This window comes from Symsagittifera roscoffensis, chromosome 2, assembly GCF_963678635.1.
Source record: "Symsagittifera roscoffensis chromosome 2, txSymRosc1.1, whole genome shotgun sequence".
Taxonomy (NCBI): Eukaryota; Metazoa; Xenacoelomorpha; order Acoela; family Convolutidae; genus Symsagittifera; species Symsagittifera roscoffensis.
The window spans coordinates 4,176,045-4,196,340 of NC_087063.1; the positions used below are offsets into that span (position 1 = coordinate 4,176,045).

At 40.1% G+C, this 20,296-nt stretch overlaps 1 protein-coding gene across 5 annotated transcripts in view; it reads right to left on the minus strand.

Annotated features, from left to right (window-relative positions):
• Positions 1-20,296, minus strand: part of LOC134840774 (arrestin red cell-like) — a 219,163-nt gene that overhangs the window by 16,486 nt on the left and 182,381 nt on the right. For all 5 annotated transcript variants that reach the window (XM_063856814.1, XM_063856817.1, XM_063856816.1 and 2 more), the window contains exons 2-7: positions 9,375-9,454; positions 8,476-8,506; positions 8,333-8,393; positions 8,221-8,265; positions 7,699-7,961; positions 6,174-6,241 (exon numbers count right to left, since the gene is read on the minus strand). In XM_063856814.1, coding sequence (XP_063712884.1) covers positions 6,174-6,241; positions 7,699-7,961; positions 8,221-8,265; positions 8,333-8,393; positions 8,476-8,506; positions 9,375-9,445 — 539 coding nt within the window. In that variant the 5' untranslated portion in view covers positions 9,446-9,454. The remainder of the gene's footprint in view (positions 1-6,173; positions 6,242-7,698; positions 7,962-8,220; positions 8,266-8,332; positions 8,394-8,475; positions 8,507-9,374; positions 9,455-20,296) is intronic.

Sequence of the window (20,296 nt, forward strand, 5' to 3'; positions counted from 1 at the left end):
TTTATTGGCGCCTATTGGGGACCCGTGTTCAGGGGATCGAATGCCAATATGTGTCAAAAATATTGACAACCGAATGAAAGGGCGCGTGAATAATATCTTCATGAACTCCGTCAATTTTTTTCTTTCGGGGAAACCTGGGTAGATTATCATGCACAGGCTTGAAATTAACCTGCGGCGCAATTACCGCAGAATACGATTAAATTTTGAAAACGCAGATTCCCGCAAAAATTCCGCTTGATTGACGCTTAAGTAAAGAAGATTTGTGAGAAAAGATTCCGAAATTTTTCTTCTGAGGTATTGGCCCAAGTATGCCTTAAGGTTAAAAAAATCGTTTAATTTTTTTTGCACAATTTTTGATTCAAAATGAAAAATTCGACGCTTGAAAAACTCAAGTACCCAACAAAAAATTCAAAATGAAAAATATTTTGGGTGCAATTGTGTTTATGAGTGTCGTCAAAAAGCTAATTTTGGCAACAACATGATTTTTTGGCAAAACTTCCGCTTTTTACACGCGGAATTTTACTTTTTCTCCAGAAAGGCCCGCATAATAAATAAAAATTGCCCGCAGTCCGCAACTACTTGTGCCCGCAGATTTTTGCCAAGCCATGCAACCCAGTCCATAGGAAATGTCACAAATTCAGTGACGCTCTATTTGACTGCCATTGCTTCGACAAATGCTTCCTGATTTCCGAGTTGGAAGTCTCATTAATTTGAGCATTTCAGCTCCAGAGCATCTTCATGTCACCGCAAAATCAATCATTCTGCTTCGTCAGATGCATAGCTTCCAGTCGTAATTTTAATAGATGAAAAGGCGACATAAATGAGAATCATGGCTATTTTGCAACCCCCCCCCCCCCCCCCCCCCACAAATAACATCAAAAAGAGATTTTGCGTGTTAACCATTTATTATACAAGGTCGTACACGGACAACATGTGTTCAGAAGAGGTTTTTTATCAAGTATGCCCAATTTCGGCGGAAAAAAAACACCTCGCTACGTTGAAGCATTTTTCAATTTGTAAATTCACAGGTGGGGTGGGAAAGGGTTAAAAGACCGGGCATTAGCATTTACAATATGTCCTAATTTCCAATTCTGAGCACGTCTTTTGCAAGTCAGTCGCAAGTCCATTCAGTGGACTTAAATTTTGTTCAGCTTCACAACTGGAGCTTATACCATAACAAATTTACAACACTTGCAGAAGCATAAAAACTGTTACCTTTTCCTTTATGATGTAATTAAGGTCACGCTTTTCTTATTTTTCATTTCCCGACATGATTTATACTCAGAGCAGAGACGCTAATAACGCAACGGTCTTGTCTGCACGTATAATTAAGTCCCCTTTTCTAAGCGAAACTCGCGTTAACTGTCACTTTTGGAGCACTTCTAGATTTTTGAAGTCCTTCTCAACTTAATTTGCACTAGCATCGATTATATCAGAACCGAAACCGAAATTAAAGTTTAATTTTATCGACACATCTTATTTTAAATTAAGCACGAAGGTAAAAAAAATAAGAAAGAACAACTTGAACTATCAAGTGCTACATACATTAGATAACCACCATGGTTTTTAAATTCACTGCTGTTTGATAACAGGGAACGTCGGTTATTACCAAGCATACACTGCATTTTGAGTTGTTTTTTTTTTAAATTATGCCTTTCTTTTCCTTTACCTTTTGTATTCTGACCGAGGAAATAAACTGCGTTTTGAAAGATCCACTTCCGCTCATTTCATAATTCAGTTCACAAAAATTCTTGTCTCGTATTTCAGCAAATTAGTCTCCTATATTCACCCCTGGGGTTGGAGTCAATTTTCCAATAAGTTCAGTACCATTCGGACGCTAATGCGAAAGTAATCATTTTGCGCACGGACTGTTTAATTTGTTCTCTTTAGTTCTCCGGCGTTCGAAGAAAGTGACGCAATTTTTAACAAAATTTTTAACCCAGTGAGTAAGATAATGATGCCCTATCCCCGAAACTTAAAAATATATATATATATATATATTACCTGCAACCATTTTACGCAATGCAAAATGTTTTTAACCTTGAAGAATTATATGACTACTTTTTGAAACGTAACAAAACAAGAATAGGCAAAAGCGGTACAGGAAACACAATTTTTAAATTATTTTCCATGATTTTTCCAAAATGTAACTGATTTTTTTGTGTGTGGGCAGAAAGAAAAAAGCTAGCTTAGAACGAACCAACAATCGCTTTATTACAAAACAAAGCCAACAGATAATTGAAAAAGAGTGAATGAACGCAAGTTATTAGAAAAAAAATAGTGAAAGCTAGAAAATTAGTTTTATGAAAAATTGGAAAAACTTTCGAATTTCCAAGAAAAAAGAAACTTTCGAATTCTCAGAAATTCACAGCTCTTTGAATTTCTGAGACAATTAATGACTGGCATTTTTGGATAAAATTAACCCAATTCGAGAAACCCAGGCGTATTAATTGCCTCCAGGCTAAGTGTGCCTGGAACGATAGGAAATTTGAATTCATTATAAACCACGGTAGATGAGTCTAGATCAGTCATGTGAACAAAGTTATTTACGGTGAAAAGTCTAGTACCCGATGGCAATACCCTTGCTGATCTCAAAAGCAAATGTTGAATAAACAAAGCGCTGATTCAAGTACCAAAGTGCTAATAAGCCGATCTAATATTGGCATTGCACATCATACCTTACAGACTTAGGCTTAAATGCTTATCACGTGCACATGTCGTGTTGCCTTACCTTCAATAAAAGCAAGCACTAAAATGAAAATAAACGCCAACATCTTAAAGTCTTTAGAAAAACTGTTTCGCCCAAAAACATCGTACTATAATTAAACACCGAAAAAACATAGCAAGAGGTCAGTAAGCCTATGAAAATTAATTTGAAAATCCTGATAGAAAATATGTCAGCCCGTAAGTAACCCAAATATTCAGCCTGCATAAATGGCCTAGCCGCAAAAAAAAACATAGCGAACGCAAGGGCACGGACAATTTATGCATTTACGTCGAAGCCTAATTTCTTTGTTTTGTACGCATAGATTTTATCAGGATGCCATTTTTCTCTGATCTGACTTGACAGAAAATGCTCACAATTCAGTGTTGGCACGTTTCAGAACAGGGTGTTTTAAAAACCTTTTTAAAACATAGCGAACAGACAGTTGGAAACTAGTTAATGAATGCACGAACAAAAAAATTGACTTCTTTTTTTGAAAAACTTCGACTTTTTCAAACAAAAAAATATTTCGCCTCAAAAAATCATTGAAGATCGAGAGCAAATTACTTTCGGCACTTTTTTGATGAAATTAACCCAATTTGAGAAAACTGGATTATCAGGGAAAATGTTTTCATTCCCCGCTGGCAAATATGAAAAATTAACATTACGAGGCCAAACTGTGCACTGGATAGGCGCACAAGTTTGTGTCTGTATGTTCCTGGATTTCACAGACAAGCCTTTAAAAATGTTAAAATTTTGTCGGAACGATCAAAGAAAATGAAAGAACAAAAGAAGAACAAAGGGAGCGTCCTTGTTGCGGAATCCGCTTACAATGCACAAAATGCACAGTTTGGCCTCGTAATGAAATTCCTTTTTAGAAACTAGAAATAGATCACGTTTTTTCGCGGCATTTCAGCTTTCATAATCGGAGAAAAGATTTCATTTTGTCTAGCTTCTATGAATTGAACTCAAACTGAATTGAACTCAAAAAAAGCATACATACTTAAGGGCATTCTTGTGGATTTATAAGTATGAATGCCATTCTTTTGTTATAAGAGCATTTTTAGACTTTTCCTGGAAAAAAATCATGACGACCAATATAAGAGTCTGAATAACAATCATCAACTCTTGAAAACTGAAAAACTTTGAAACCTCTCTTTAAAGCACAGACAAAAACGCTTAATTACTTTGTTGAATAAATTTTGCTACGAAGTCGCACGGAAATTAAAGTAGTCTTACATTTCCGCTATATCAACAACCGACCCTATCGATACAAGATCCGAAGCTGCACTTCGCAAAAAAGTACAAAAAAATCGAACGGGAGGTTTAAAATGGAAAAAGAAAAATATGGCCAAAAGACAGTTGGAAAAGTGTCAATTAACTAGGAAAAAAAAAATCTTTTTGTTAAAACATTTCAAGTTTATAAGAAAAATTATACTATCATGATGTCCTGGGAAGTATGTCAATTGGCAAACTACATATACTTAAAATCCACAGGACGTTTAAGTTTCTTCTCCCTGTTCAATTGACACTTGATTAAATAAAATTTTGATAAAGAAAAAAAATTCCCTCTGCCCTCGAGTTGGGGTCTACTGTCTTTTCAACTGTGCAGTAACTCCTTGCTTTCTTCAAACAATAGCCTCTAAAAAAGCGGATACATCACATGCTATAAACACCAGTTTGTTTAGCACTAATTGAAGCAAGTTAGGTTGGAAGAAATATTCTGGTAATATAACACAAGCGTTTGCTTGTGCAAAAATACCACGGTATTTAGCTTTAACAGCAATGAAAAAAAGTAACGTGTAATGGAACTTGATAGTAGAAGTGCAATTTTAAACTAATTGCGACACCACACCAAAATTCCGAAAAACCAAAGCGAGAAAATTTCAAAATGCATGTCTGGAATGATTTTTAATTTGAGGAAAACACATTCAGCAATACAGTCGCCGAAGTTTAACAAACTTTAAAACATAAATCAAGCAGCAACTAAGCAGACACAAATTGGGCGCAAAATTATACTAAAAAACCTATGCCCTATTAAGTTTTGATATTCTGAAAATTAATGCTCCCTGAGGAAAAAACCACAAGCCCTTTCTTCCTTCCAAATGACGCAAAATTGGAACACTAAGCCGAAATAAGCGATGCGGAAACCACATAGGCCAAAAAAAGTTTACGAGCACCACACGAAGGAAATTAAGTTAGGTTATTGGCTAAAAGACTTAAAATTACAATAAAAACACTTTTATGGAAATTCAATTGAAGGTGGTAGCTGAGCCAAAACAACCCACAGAGGCAAAATAGGTCAAAAACTTTTTCAAACGAAAATATTTTTGTTACAAAAAATCAGGTCCTGGCCGGAGGTCCAAGAGCAGTCGTTATTTCTTGAATAAGTGAGCCCGAGAAGCCAACGAATATTTTGTGACTCCAGGAACCAAACGATTCAAGTGACTTTGCTAAACAAGGCAAGGTGTCAGTCTGAAAACAGTCAATATTCCGATTTGATAAACCTTGCTAATTGAGCATGTCGCCGATTTTTGCAGTCATCACTTTCGTAAAAACTTTCGGCAAAAGATGTTTAATTGAAAAATTCGAGTTCCCGCGTTTAGATCACATGTTCTCGCAAGATTGAAACATGGTCAACATACAATTGGAGAACAGTCAGAGAACGCAAGTAACCAAAAAAACTGATGTTTTTTTTTAACTCAATTTTCTAAATTGAAAGAAAAAAGATGCCCTTGAAGCTCTTTTAACTTCTGGAACAATTTATAATTGGAACTTTTTTTGATAAAATTAACCCAATTTTAGAGAACTGATCAAGAAGTAAACTTTCTAAAAATTGAATTCCCTTTTCAAAACTGATCAAGTCGATCACAATTTTACTGACATTTGCCTGTTTGCTGTTCGACAACGGAGTTTGTCCTCCTTTTAACAAAGGAAATGAACTGCATTTAAAAAGAAATCGAAAGTTAAACCGCGAAAAAGTAAATTTGAGCCTGATTAAATTTTAAGACTTTTCCTGAAAAACAAAACAAAAAACTAATCACGACCTATATAAAAGTCTGAACTACGTTTCGTTCAACGACTTCTAAAAACACTAAATTTTAATTTCATTTTATTTTTTGTTAGATAGCGAGAGAGGGTTTAATTAGATAGCAAACTGCAAAACTAAGGTATTAATAGCTAAAATAACTTTGAAACTGCAGCAGAAGTATAAAAAGAGCTCACCGTGTAAAATTCTCCTCCAAGTTAATTAGTCTAAAAATTGGGATAAAAAATCAGACACTTAACTTTCCACACACAAACACTTTTATAAATGTTTGGAACCCGAATCACGGGCAATAAAGCTCGAATTTGATACACCTACGCGCTTTGAATTGCCTATAATCTAGTCGAAAATGACCACTATACGCCAGATTTCCATCGCCTTTTTCGAGAGTGGTTAGAGGATAACTGATGACAACAAACGTACCTTTTGTGTGGTTTGTCTTCTAAAGAGTCTGCCACATATGTTTTTAATTCATAGTCCACGCCACAGGGCTGAAACAAGCAAAAAACTGCATGAAATTAGCGCATTAAGTGACAAACACAATGCACGAAACCTTTTAAATCAGACATTAATCTGGAACGAAACCTTTTAAATCAGACATTATTCTGGAGAAACTGGTCGATATTTCCTCAAATTTTTATAATCCACCAAATTTTTATCTAGAGCGAGCCTCCAACATTAAGCTCCAAAACATCAAACTTCAAACGAAAAAAACCAAGCTTTATTTAATACTATGGAAATAATGATCGTTTTGGTACAAATCAGGAAGCTAGCAAAAAGAAGTAAACGTTATGGATTCTTTTTCGAGCTTAATGTGATTTATGAAAGCGCTTTGAAAACGCTTCAGTAGTATTTTTTATCGGCATAGCTCGGATAAATTCCAACGCTTTGGGTCTATCTCGCATATCTTTTTCCGGCGATCCTTTTTGCCCAGAGCAGGGGCGGATCTAGGATTTTCTCGAGGGGGGGCGGCGGATTATCAAAAAATTTTTCAAAATTTTGTGGACCTTTTTTTAGGTCGACCGAATTTATTTTTCGCGCTCTCCTTAAGCTCGGTTTAGTTTCCCTGTTTTGGCCAAATGTTCTGCGCGTCAGGCAAAATTTTGAAAAAACAGTCCAAAAAGAAATTTTTAGGCACTTTTTGAAAAATTTTGACCAAAAATCGCGTTTTTTCGGTGCGCGCTCCCCCCTCAAAATTAGTATATATTGGTGCCGAAGGCGCCTTTAGAAATATTTAGGGTTGGTCGGCCAAAACTGGATTTCTTAAAAAGTACCAAAGGGGGACCCTTTGGGTCGGCAGGGGGTCGAATCCCTGAGGGTGGGGGGCGTCCAACCCCCCCCCCCCCCCCCTAAATCCGCCCCTGGCCCAGAGTACACTTTACAAATGTCACCGGTTGAGAACCTATAAACTAGTTTCTATACTCCAAAAAAAATGAACCCCCTGAAAAAGAATCGCAAGTCCTGCTCTTGCTGAGAAATTTATCTCGCTAGATCTTTCATTATCTGTCAGGATTATTTGTAGAAATCAGAGTATTGTCATCGCTTTTCGATATCGCCGCTTCTTTAAAATTCGTTTTCGCTTTTTCATTTATCTAATTTTATTTCGCTTATTCGCTTTATACTTTCGGTACAATTTTTATAAACGTTTTTTTTCACAAAGTGAAAAAAAAAACATAAAACCAGACATTGTTCTGACCTTAAGAACGCAAAGGAATTTAAAAGAACGAAATTTTTTTTCAGACCAAAAAAAATTATGAGCGATTATTTCTGATGAAATTCCGGGGGGTTTGAAAAATCAAAACTCTTTTGATAATGTTTTGGAAAATTTGCGATCGCTGTCGCCGCTTTTGCTTATATTCCTTGATCGGCCGCTGTCTTTTTTTTACCGCTTTCGCTTTAAGCGGGACAATACTCTGGTAGCAATAGGAAACAAATGAAGGCCACTAACTTTCCCTGTGTCGCCCGGGGCAGGCTGAAGAGTGACTGATGCCGGAGTGGTTTGGGGGGACAGCTGGAAAAAGAAGGGGTAGGCATTGGGGCCTAGTTTCTTGATGAGTCTCTCCTGCAGACGGGTTAGATTAGTCTGTTCTGATTCTGGGGGTGGAGGGTACACCTGCTGCGTAGCAAGGTAGAGGTCTTTGCGGAATGTCAGCCCCAGCACGTCCAGGTCTTCCCGTCCGTAACGAAAAGCAGCCAGTACATGGCAATACACTAAACACGGTGGTGTTTCAACAAATGCAGTAAATTTTAATTTGGCGGTGTTGGGTTACTAGAACTTCAGAGATTAAACATACTCCTAAAAAATAGTGATTTTTCCGAAGCCATTGAATGGTCAAAAAACCAAAAAACCTCAGTCAAACTACCGCAGCAAACTTTGAGTTTTTAAATTTTAGTTTTTGTTAACATGAGAAATTCGCCAGACCTCAAAAAGCAAAAACTTTTAACAAATAATGAATAACAGCCTTCCTACCTTTTCTGTCTTTGAGATATTCGGGATCAATGAGTACAACTCCATCTGAAAATTCAGTTTATTTCAAATAGAAAAAAGATCAAAACATTTTCAATTTTATGTCAGCACTAACCTATCGGATCAACATGTGTTAGATGATCTAAGAAGTCCCTTCTGCCGATATAAACTGTTATCTAAACACATTCACGTTTCATCAAAACTTCCTATTGGTAAGAAAATAACCCAACGCTAATCAAGTTATAAGAAAACACAAACCTTTCCATTTGGCGAACTCTTTTTGAAAACTCTGAAACGCAAGTACATACGTTGAAAAATTTTGGTCTATGTCGCCTTTCAAAATCTTCAGATTGTAGAAAGCTAATGTTTGTCTGAAATGTTCGATTTAATAAATCGAAATCTCCGAAGTAAACAAGCTATTGATAAACAAACAGTCTCAATTCCGCTCCAGTTTACAAAACGGTGGACCTACCCAGACCGTGACAATGTCTTGTCTTTTGTATAAATTGGCTCTATCCCACAGTTTATTTTTTGTTAATGTGACACATTGCAAGTAGCAGATTCATGTCAAAATATATCAAGAAAAGCTGTCTATTTATATCTTCAGTTTGGTCAAGGTCTGAAAAAGAAAACCGAGAACAACTTTTTATTTTTAATTTAAAAGATAGCCAACAGACCGTTTGAAAAGAGTCAAAGAACGCAAGTAAACAGAAAAAATACTGACTTTCTTTTTGAATAAATCTGAACTTAAGAATTTCCAAGAGAAAATACAAGGTCTTAAAGATAGCCTTTAATGTCTGGAACAAATTATGATTGACAGTTTTTCGCTTAAATTAACCCAATTTGAGAAAACTGGATCAATAAATAAAACTTTATTTTCGCTTGGAAATCTGATTATTACATTCCATTTTCGAAACTAGAAGCCAATCACGTTTTATGTGGCCTTTACACTTTTGCTTATCGATAGAGGAGTTTACCTTCCTTTCTACAAAAAAATAACTGAACTTAAAATGAAATCAAAAGTCAAACCTTGAAAAAACAAAAAGGGAAAAAGTAATCGAGACCTATCTATGAGTATGAACTAGGTTCATCGACTCTTAATTATCAATAAACCACTAAATTATCTAATATCAAAAACCAGAAATTAACCTACTGACCTTGTGCCGGCTTTCTTCGGATCGTTAATATCCCCGTTTGCGTTCTGATCATCATCTTGCAAATCGGCCATAAATAACCTGCAATTATAAAGTCAACAGAGATTCAACAATAGAAGACTTCAGTGGAGGCAACAAGATTAAGAATCTTGAATTAACGATTTCATTAGTGCACTTTGTGCTGATTGGTTGCAGAAGAAGTAAATAAAGTACTGCAGAAACAATCTTCCAATTTAATTGACATTTTTTATTGACAAGAGTAGGGGCGGATTTAGGGACCCCCAGGAATTCGACCCCCTCACCAACCGAAGGGCCCAACTTTGATATTTTTTGGTATCCACTTGCGGCAGACCAACTGTAAAATTTTTCTAGGATCAGGTCAACACCCCCCCAATAGACCAAGTTAATATCCTATACCCCAGCGCTTAATTTAAATTAAACTTATTTAAGCGCTGCATGTAAAATGCTCAATTCTGATTGGCTGAAAAATCCCAACTTAGAACCAAGTTAATATCCTCCTCCCCAAACGGCTTGGGGGATGTTAACTTTTCCCTTTTTTTAATGTATATACTACTTTTGAAGGGAAGCATGCGTCAAAAACGGTATAATATAACGGTATCAATTTTTTGGCCCAATAACGTAAACTTCGACCTGTGTTTTTTTTCAAATTGAGTCGCTCATGAAATAGGAATTTTTGTTGAGAAAGGACTTTAATACGATACTTCATTGTGTAACATTCGTCTACTGCAGTCACACATGAGTCTTAAGAAAAATAGGCCCTATAACTATTGGCTCAAGAGTCAGGGACACTATCTCTTGTGTTTTTCTACCTCAAATCAGTCGGAGCCAATTCGGTTCGTTTGTGACATGAGACTACGACCCGTTACAGCTTAAAGGCTACTACTAAAATATCCCCCCACTCTAGAATTAAGAACGTCCTCATACTTAGGTCTCTAGATACCCAAAATACATGAACGCCGTTAAAAACCGGGTTGGAACAATCCGTTAAGTTATTTTGTTCCAATATAACTTAACGGATTAAAAAAACCAAAAAAGGATTAAAAAAACCAAAAAAGTTATTTTATACTCCAAATAACTTCTTGTATCGTTTATTATACTCCAAGAGTTTATTTGGAGTATAATAAACGATACAAGAAACTCAAAAAAATCTTCCAACCTCATTCCATTACTTAAAAATTCCTTCGGCGATTTCATAACCAATAATTTACAGATGGCGAACCTGCTAAATTACAAGTTCTCAACTCTTGGATGCTTTTATGAGACTAATTCAAAAATCAGGCAAAATCCACCAACTTCTACATGCAAAATTCAAAATAATAATAAATTTTCATTCCGATTCATCACATCAGCTGAATGTAAAAAAGAAATACATAATTTAAATTGTCAAAAGGCACCAGGTCCATCCAAAATTCCAGCATGGGCGCTGAAGGATGGCTGCAATGAAATATACACACATCTGACATTTCTGTACAATGAGTTTTTGAAAAACAAGACATATCCTTGCAAGCTCAAAAAAGCAATTGTCACACCAATATACAAAAAAGAAGATCCAGAACTGCCAGAAAATTATAGGCCTATCTCTATAACTGGGGCTCTTTCAAAAGTTTTTGAAAAATTGTTATATAAACAAATCAACGAATATCTGATATCCCAAAAATTACTAAGTAATACCCAATTTGGGTTCAGAACATCATATTCAACAATCGACGCTATTCTTTATTGCACTGAAGCATTCAGAAAAGCAATAGACAACAACAAAACTGTAGCATGTTCCTTACTGGATCTCTCTAAAGCATTTGATTCTATTGATCATACTTATCTTAAACAAAAACTAAGAGGGTTAAATTTTTCCGAAGAAGCTATAGAAATGATCAATTCCTTTATCACCAACCGAAGTCAGAAAACAATTGTTAACAACACCGAATCCGATTGGATTAACCTTGAGCAGGGTGTCCCACAGGGCACTGTCCTTGGCCCTCTAATATTCAATCACTACATTAACGATCTCAACAAACAAATTGACAAAACATGTAAAATAGTTCAATATGCGGATGATACATTACTATTCTGCGAAAATGACGATCCACAAAAAGCTATTAAAGCACTCAAAGCCAATTGCAGTCTATTATCAAATTATTTTTTAGAACACTCACTTCAATTGAATGCAAAAAAAACAGAACTCATCGTTTTCAGCAAAAACATTCAAGAAAAAAGGATGAAAAATATACTATAACTCTAGATGATAAAATAAGTGAGGAAAAAACCAATGTTAAATACCTAGGAGTAGTTTTAGATCAGTTTCTCTTATTCCAAGATGAAATCAAAAATATTCTCAGGAAAATGGCATGCGGAATAAAAACACTTCAATCAATCAAAAAGCCATTGCCAGTGAAAACAAGACTCTTGATAATGCATGCACTGGTAATTAGTCATTTGCATTACCCAGCAATTCTCTTAAGTGGAATATCCGCTAACCTAATGATATCTCTGGAAAAACAATTAAGCTGGGCAGTAAAAAGTTGCTGCGATCGTGCAAAATACAACTCATCTTCAGACTTGAAGCTAAAACACAATATATTACCAGTAACAATGTTTTTGGACTATAAAATATTATGTCATTTTTGGAAAATACAACATCAATTATTGCCAGCCTATTATAACATTGAGTATGATAACCACCAAATAGACATTAATACAAGAAAAAAAAAATTATATTTCGGCGACAGATACGATGGGCAATACATAGAAAATTCCTTCTTTAAAAAGTCCGTCATAATCTGGAACAAACTAACAGATGATAAAGTCAACTTTAAAGACATAGTAACATACAGAAAAGCAAAGATAAAATTCAAAAATTATTATTTATTATTATTTAAAGAAGACCCCTCTGTGGCAACTCATGGTAAAGTTTCATGGAAAAGCTTCAAGTTTATATAATAACATTTATTTACCAACCATCTTGAAGCTCTCAGGTGAAAAGTAATCATCGATAATTGTAATCGAGTTTGTTTTGTTTATTGTTATTGTAACTATGTGTATCTAATGATGTTATAATATTTTTATGAACTGATAGGAAAAAAACAGAAAACATTTGACATACACTCGGGCTCTTTATTAAGGTTACTGGGTTAAATTACTAGGTTGATCGAAACGATCGAACTTGTAAAACAGTATGGGTATACTATTTAATTATTATAAAGGTTTGATCCAACTAATCTGGTGTCAAAGTCACTGTCTTTTTTCGTTTTATGGTTTTTGTTCCTTTTTCTAGTCTTTTTTTTGTTTTTGTTTTGCTTTTTGTCTTTTTGCTCGTGTTTTTGTCCCCCTAGTTGCCCCCCTTTACTCGGTTAGCTAAGCCTCGTTCGGAGAGCGTACCAGGAAGTTTTCTCGAGTTTTCTTAAAAAGCTATCACGGTACAACCGGAAGGTTTGCACGTTCCTGTCGAACCGCACCGCCGGTACTCTAGAATGGGCATTCAGCCCGAAGCTGTCTCAAGTGGGTTCGACTCCGTAGTCTTGATGCCGTAAACACGCAGGAGCGCCATAAAAACACTATGTAACATTCGTCTACTGCAGTCACACATGAGGCTTAAGAAAAATAGGCCCTATAACTATTGGCTCAAGAGTCAGGGACACTATCTCTAGTGTTTTTCTACCTCAAATCAGTCGGAGCCAATTCGGTTCGTTTGTGACATGAGACTACGACCCGTTACAGCTTAAAGGCTACTAATAAAATATCCCCCCACTCTAGAATTAAGAACGTCCTCATACTTAGGTCTCTAGATACCCAAAATACATGAACGCCGTTAAAAACCGGGTTGGAACAATCCGTTAAGTTATTTTTTATTAGACAGTGGAACTTTGATCCATTTCAGATGGATCAACCTAAAACTCGCCTTACCTCAACATAACAATTATAAAACACACTCTAGAAATTTAAATTAGTACTCACATTGTAGCACGCTCAAGAAATGGAAGTACTTCAGTCGGTAATTAACTCGAGAATTAAATAATGTAACTAAAATGAGTTTAATGTGTGTCAGTTTTAACAACAAGAACAAGTTTGTACTCTGGACTATAGTTTCTCGTGAACCATTGGGACACTCAAGCTGTCCACCTTTCCACCGAAGGTTCACTCTAGTCCAGCTTAGAATAATACTCCAGTCAAGTCACAATAATCCAGTTCGTGGGAATACGCTTCTTTCTGTTTCGAATGGGACAGCTCTACTCTAGATTATTACTGTGACGGAAATTGCGAATAGCAATTTCCTACTGATTTATCCTGCAACTTTCCCGCGATTGTCACTCGATTGTTCTGACTTCTCTTTTTTGACTTTCAGTTATCGCGAGAAAATCGTGCATGACAGGCTCCATTCGAATTTTTGAAAAATTAAATTTCACCCCAAAATTAAGTGTTTTTTGCTTCTCTCAAGGTCAAACTTCCAAATATGACCGACTGGCACATACTCCCCGGACTCGAGATCGATGTCCTCATTGCGTGCTGTCGTCTGCCAGTGAGTCCCAGAAAATCAAGTGTTGCTCAAGGTACAGTGCCAGTGGTCATTTACAGAAGTTCGCAGCAGACTTAAGTTTATCTACACCCCAAAATTCACGGCCATGTAAAATTTTCACACTATCGCTAAACAGCAATCAAAATCTGCACACACCTGCACCCTTGAATTCTTGCTTTTTAAGCCAATCATTTAAAACTTCTTTTGTCCCATTCAATCAGGAAATTGTCATGCAGCATTTTGATTTATATAGTAAATATAGTATATTAATAACAATATTTGATTCGTTAAAATTTCTTTTTCTGTGAACCCAGGTTTCACCCGGATCCACACTCAAGCCCCCCTTCCCTCTCAAGACTCAAGATCCATTCGAACCATCCACTCATCTCGCACTCTTCGGCTTGGAGGTGCCACACCCTGAAGTACTTGATACAGCAAACTGTCTCAACAGTTCTTCTTCATCATCGGAGCTAATCACGATTTCCTCCCAAGCCTTCAGCTGTTCATAGGATCGCATCCATTCTCTTTGCTCCTGCAACCTCTTTGCCTGGTTGGGTAGTGCCTTCACCCTAGATTCCCGGTTCAAACAAAAGGAGTTGTGCAGGCTCAAGCTCACGTTCTTCGCCAGGTCCTCCTCTAGTATCGATTCCCTCGCTTTGGTATTGTCTCTAGACATCTTACCCACTCTCTTCCATCCTGTCGTGATCGCATTTCGGTGGGTCAACAGGGGTCTCTTGAAAGCTTCTGGCCCAATCTCGGCCTGGAACTGTCGATACTCCTTTTGATGCTTTCTCATGTGATCTTTCGTTGTCATGTACAACCAAGACGTCAGTGTCGCCCGAAACCATGGAAAGTACCTCAAACGGCTCCATATGTGTCTGACTTCCGTCGGTATGGCGAATACTTTGCACGCAGTCTCAAACAACTCGAGTCTCCTGCTGTAGTCTATCGCATATACTGACTCAGCCGTTGGCGTCGTCGCTTCCCGATACTTCGTTATATTCTCTTCTATCCATCTCAGAGCCAACATCGTACTCACTACTAAGAGCGTCACCTTCTGCCGGTGATCCGGTAGTCCGATCGACCGAATTTCTTCCATATCCCACACCAGGCAAAGGTTCTTGTGATCTGGATACCACACCGTTTGTGCCAAGCAGTGGCATGGGCATTCTCCATGGGTGATCTCAATGCTCCTGAGGTTACGCTCCCCCGAGGCTTCCAAGAGAGGCTCAAGCTCTATCATTTTCTCATGCATCGTGTCATTATCTTCCATGTTTGGAGCACCTCCCACAGGTTTTCCGATCACGTTTTGTCTCTCGTGATCGCTTGTGTTCTCACTCTCCAACTTCAAAAGTTCTTCTCCCCAGATTTCACTCAAGTCATCTCTCAATTCTTTTGGTACTGTCCCTCTGATTTTTCTCAACAACTTGTGCGAGTGATGCGATATCCGAGCCAACCTCACGCACTTGGGCACTGAGAAGGCTTTGTCCATCAGTACTCTCTGGCTGGATGCTTCCACCATCGCCATGTGCAATGGGTAGTGGCTTCCGCACAAGTTGGCCATCATTGACCCTATCAAGGATTTTGCGTTCAATGGCAGGCCATAAGTTTCGCTCATGGGAAACCCCATTTCCGCTTCGAGACCAACCTTCCAGCTCCGGATGTGTTTTTGAGTCACCTGCAACACCCCAGGCCATGATTCTACGCTCAACGCCGTCACTAAATGGTGTTCAGACTCTAGTCTTTCCAGTGACTGCAGACTACACATTCTCGAGAAGAATCCGAGAGCTGTTGCTATGTTCACCGTAGTTCTCGCGTAACACTCCGCTACTATTTGCACTTCACTTTTCTCCCTTTCCGTGATGTCTTCAAACCAAGTGACCATGTCTTCTTTTTGAAAGGACAGTATCCTGACACATGACCGTCCATCGCAGGTGTGCTCTCCGTTCCCACACGTCGAATCCAGACAGCTACCCGGCTCCATCTTCTTTGCTGACCCGAGCTTGCTCGTCTTTTCGCCTGATTCCTGCGTCTGAGGTGAGATTAGCTTGTGCAACACACTCAACTTTGCCAGATCTTCATCTTCCGTTGGTGCTAACCTCACTCGCTCGGTGGTTTCCTCGATCAGACTCGCGTGGGGATGTGGACACCAGGAGGGTCTTAATAGCTTCCATACCACTCCCAAGTTCGTGATTAACAAGCCATTTCCATCGCCCATGTTCACTTCAACTCTCTTGTTCGAACGCGGTATGCTTACCACCTCTGGTGTTTTCTCAAGAATCAGGCCTAGGCTCGGCCCCTCTTTCTCTACCGTTTCTATTTCCATTATTCTTTCTGTCCAAAACTTCAGTAGCTCCGCCACCTCGTGGTTCCTGTGAGCGCCTCCAGTTTCTGAGTCTAAGAAGGGATTGTAGGCTATTCCCATCACTCCCGACACGTATTGGTATTCCCCCTTCTCGCTGAGTCTCGAGTACTGCTCTGACGAGGCCAGGTTACGGTGAACGTCATGCTCTTCTTCGAACTTCTTATTATAAAACCTCCGTACCTCGTCTAGCTTCCTGTGGTTCTCTAGGGATAGTCTGGAACCATCTTCCTTTTCTATTCCTGTACTCTGATACACGTTCAAGATGATCGTTGAGACTCTTTTTTTCCATGGTTTTACCTCCGCTTGCTCTCTGGTGGCATGCCAAGATGGTACTATCAGACATCATTGACATTATCCATCTCAAGAAACATGTGGCATCCTTCCTCCTAGCCAGGCTCAAGCCTGAATTGTCCCTGGCCACGTGTTGCATCAATGCTTGATACACATCTAGCTTTTTGCTTCCCAACTTCAGCCTGTCATACGAGGTCAATGTCTCCAACTCTATTCCCACCAGACTCCAGGTGAACATTAATTGTCCTGCAGTCCTAACGAAGGGATTCGCCATTAATGGTGGTGCTGATGAGGATGTCCTCATTGCTTCTTCAAAATGATCCTTCAACAAGTTCTGCCAGGACCTCTTCAGCTGAATCGCCATTTCTATTTTATTAACCTCGGCCTTTTGCTGGGTGGCCCAATTGCGTCGCTTGCGAGCTACTCCACTGTCCAACTTCTTCAAGCAGTCCTCCATTTCCTTCAATGTCTCGAGGGCCACCCACCACGTCCGGGAGGTGTTCCTCGTCTTGTTCCTCTCCAATGGATCAATCGTCACTTGCTTGCCCGTGGCCTGGTGTGCCTTCGAGATCCATTCTTTGCCGACATCCACTTCCCATGTCTGTCCGTTCGTTGAACCTCTCTTTACGTTTATCTTCTGAGGCTTGAAGTCTTCCTCCGATGTCGAATTGGTGGAAGCCTCTATTTCCCTTTCTACTTCAAGTGGTCTTCTGAGCTCCGAGCTGCTCTTGTATGCCGCCGTCCTGCATCGAGCCAAAACCATGGGCGCCGTCTCTCTCAAGTTTCCTTCCGAAACAGCATCCACTGAAGGACTACCCAATCCCTCCACTTCTCTCTTCCTCTTGCGAGTCTTCACATCTCTGCTTGAGGGTGTTGTGGCTATCATCACTGATTCGACCTCTCTGTCTACCCCCAATCCTTCCAACTCTTGCCTCCCCCTGCTCGAGCCTTAAGGATATTAGTACTTTTAGTCATATTACTAGTCCCAACCTTATCCCTTTTTATATCATCAACTATTTTATCTACAGTTTTTTGTTTCAGAGTAGAGCTGTCCTCACATTTTTCTTCTCTTCTCTAGTCTTCGATCGTGAATTCCTCAGCTCTACCAGCTTGCTCAGCAGCTCTTTTCGCGCCTTCTCATCCAGGCCCGTTCCTATCAGAAGCGGTTCTCCAAATCTTACGACTGTGTCCCACAGTTCCTCCTTGAATTTGTCCAGCGTCGTCTCGCTGCCCACTTCTTGATTGAATTCTTCCAAGAACTCCTGCCAAGCATCGTCCTTCAGGGACCCCAGGAACATGTCCCTGTTCCCTTCGAAAGTGTTCTTTTCCCTTTCCTCCGAGCTCAAGAGTATCATCCCCATATTGAAGGTCTCATTTGCCAATGGCAATTCCAGATTCTTCCGGGGGGACGGATTCAGAGGTGGGGTGGCAGTATCTGCCCAATTCTCCTCGTTCAAGTCTTTCAACAGCTCTTGAGTGGTGAGCTCCTCCCCTGATGGCCCTGGTTCAGGCGTATTCCCCATTTCCATGTCTTCACCGGCTTCACTGAGAGTTTCATCCATACTCTCTTCTTCTGACTCATGTCTCCTTCTCTCGAGAATTCTTTTAAACCGGTCCTCAACGGGTCCACTCCTCTTGTCTCCAGGCGTGTCCACTGACAGTGGTGATGGTGTCGTAGGGTCCAATTTCTTGTATTCCGTCAGGGCTACGTGCAGTTGACCTGCTGCATCTAGTTCTTTTCCCTCCTGTCTCACTTCCACCTGTTCTAAGCCATAGGGTGCCCTGTATTTTCTCGTTGCAAATTTCATGTCGTCCACCAATGCGACATGCCCCTCCATCATGATCATCCTGCCATCATCCCATATGGATAGCATGTTCTCAAGTCCCTCCTGCTCAAGAGCTCTCAAGACCTTTCGCACCTCATATCCGGGGGGCTGCGAACCTCTCATCTTTTTCGCTTGCGTCGTCCACGAATTTACCTTCGCCTCGCTAGTATGGAAGTAGACCGCCGCCGTGTAGCCGATGAACAGGGGGACCCAGCCATCAGTGAAATACTTCTGCATTTCCTCCGTCGTCATCCTCGCCATTATGGAGGGAACTACCAAGGGGCTGTTCATTCCCAAGGTCATCCTCCTGACTATCGGGTACTCAGGCATGGTGGCTGGGAGGATCTCTTTCTCCATTATGGCCTCCAGCTCCCTCTTGACCAGCGCAAAGCATTCCTTCCAAGCAGGAATCCTCAAGATCTCTCGTCCGTCTGCCGTCAATGGGTTCAAGTTCCAAAACTTGGGATACGTTTCGATGGGGCCCTCTCGCTTGCCTCCCATTCTACATTGCATTTGCCCCCTGAAGTTGCACACTATCAGCTCGGCATCTTTCACTTTTCCAAAGAGTACCGTGTTGCTCATTCGCGCTCTGAGCACCTCCTGCTGACACCAATTGAGCGCCGTCCCATCCAGTATGCTGATGAGACTCAAGTGCGTCACAGAGTGACGATACGTTGTCACCAGGGGATCTGGGAATGCGTACGTCACTGCTGGACCATAAATGCAGGTCACCACCTCCTCTAGACCCCGGATTATCCCCATAGGGTCCGATCTCATTGCCAGGCATAGGTCCGTCAACAGAGGCATCCCCCTATTCATCTTCTTCCATTCTTCTTTCGAGGTCGGATTCTCATCTTCACCTGTCATGTGCCGATTCTGCACCATGAGGTATTGCACTAACAACGTCTTCAACCCTGCGGCACACTTGTCGGAGTAGGTTTCAATGCTCGAATGGACTCTCCCCATAGACAGAGGCTCTCCATATTCCATCAATCGATGAAACGACACCAATTCCCCATGGGTCAAGAGTAATAGTGCCAGATACCCATCAACTCGAAGTATCTCTACTCCTCGACTAAACATGTATGCTAGGCCCATGTTGAACAAGTATCTGGGGTAGACCAGGTACAAAGCCAAGAGCAGGCTGATGGGCATGCCCAGTATCTCCTGCACGAAGGCTCCAAAGATAGTTGCCGTGGTGCCGAACATTCCTGCCATGAATTCCTTTTCCCAGCAAGGACTCAAGAACTTGAGAATCTCATGATCCCTCCTAGTCCTCAGCTCACCCTTGGCGTGCTCTCTCCAGAACCCTCCAATCGTCACTTCATTGGCGGCCGAGACAAATCTAGCCACCGTCATGTCTCTTCCTTCGGCCAGCTCCAGTTGTTTCTCCAGAAAACTCCAGACTTGTTTCACGAGGGGTGGTGCTTCCTCCCTCGTCTTATTCGTGGCGTTCTCCAGCCTTGGTGTCAAAAATGGCCACCAGCCATTCTCTTGCGTCAAGCGATATTTCATCGATTCTAATTGCTTTTCCGTCTCGGCCACATTTCTTCTCTCGTTACTAGGACCTCTAGACTTGCTGGTGGAATTTGTGATCTTCACATACATGCTCCGAAACCACAAACTGGCCGTCAATTGGCTTATCGCCGGGTGATCGTCCCCGATGACTGGGCTGAACTTAAGTTGCCTGGCAAAGTTCGATATCTCTAGCAAGAGCACCTCGTCTAATACGATCAGGATGTCGGCTAGTCCATAAAAGCCCCTCAGTGCATGAGATATGTCCGCCCATGCCGCCGCCAATTCTGACTTGCGAAGCCTCAGGTTCGATGGCTCCAACTCCCGATTGGGGGCTACCATTAGAATCCGCCATTCGTTCCCCTCTGCTATTAGGATCAAGACCGCGTACACGAAT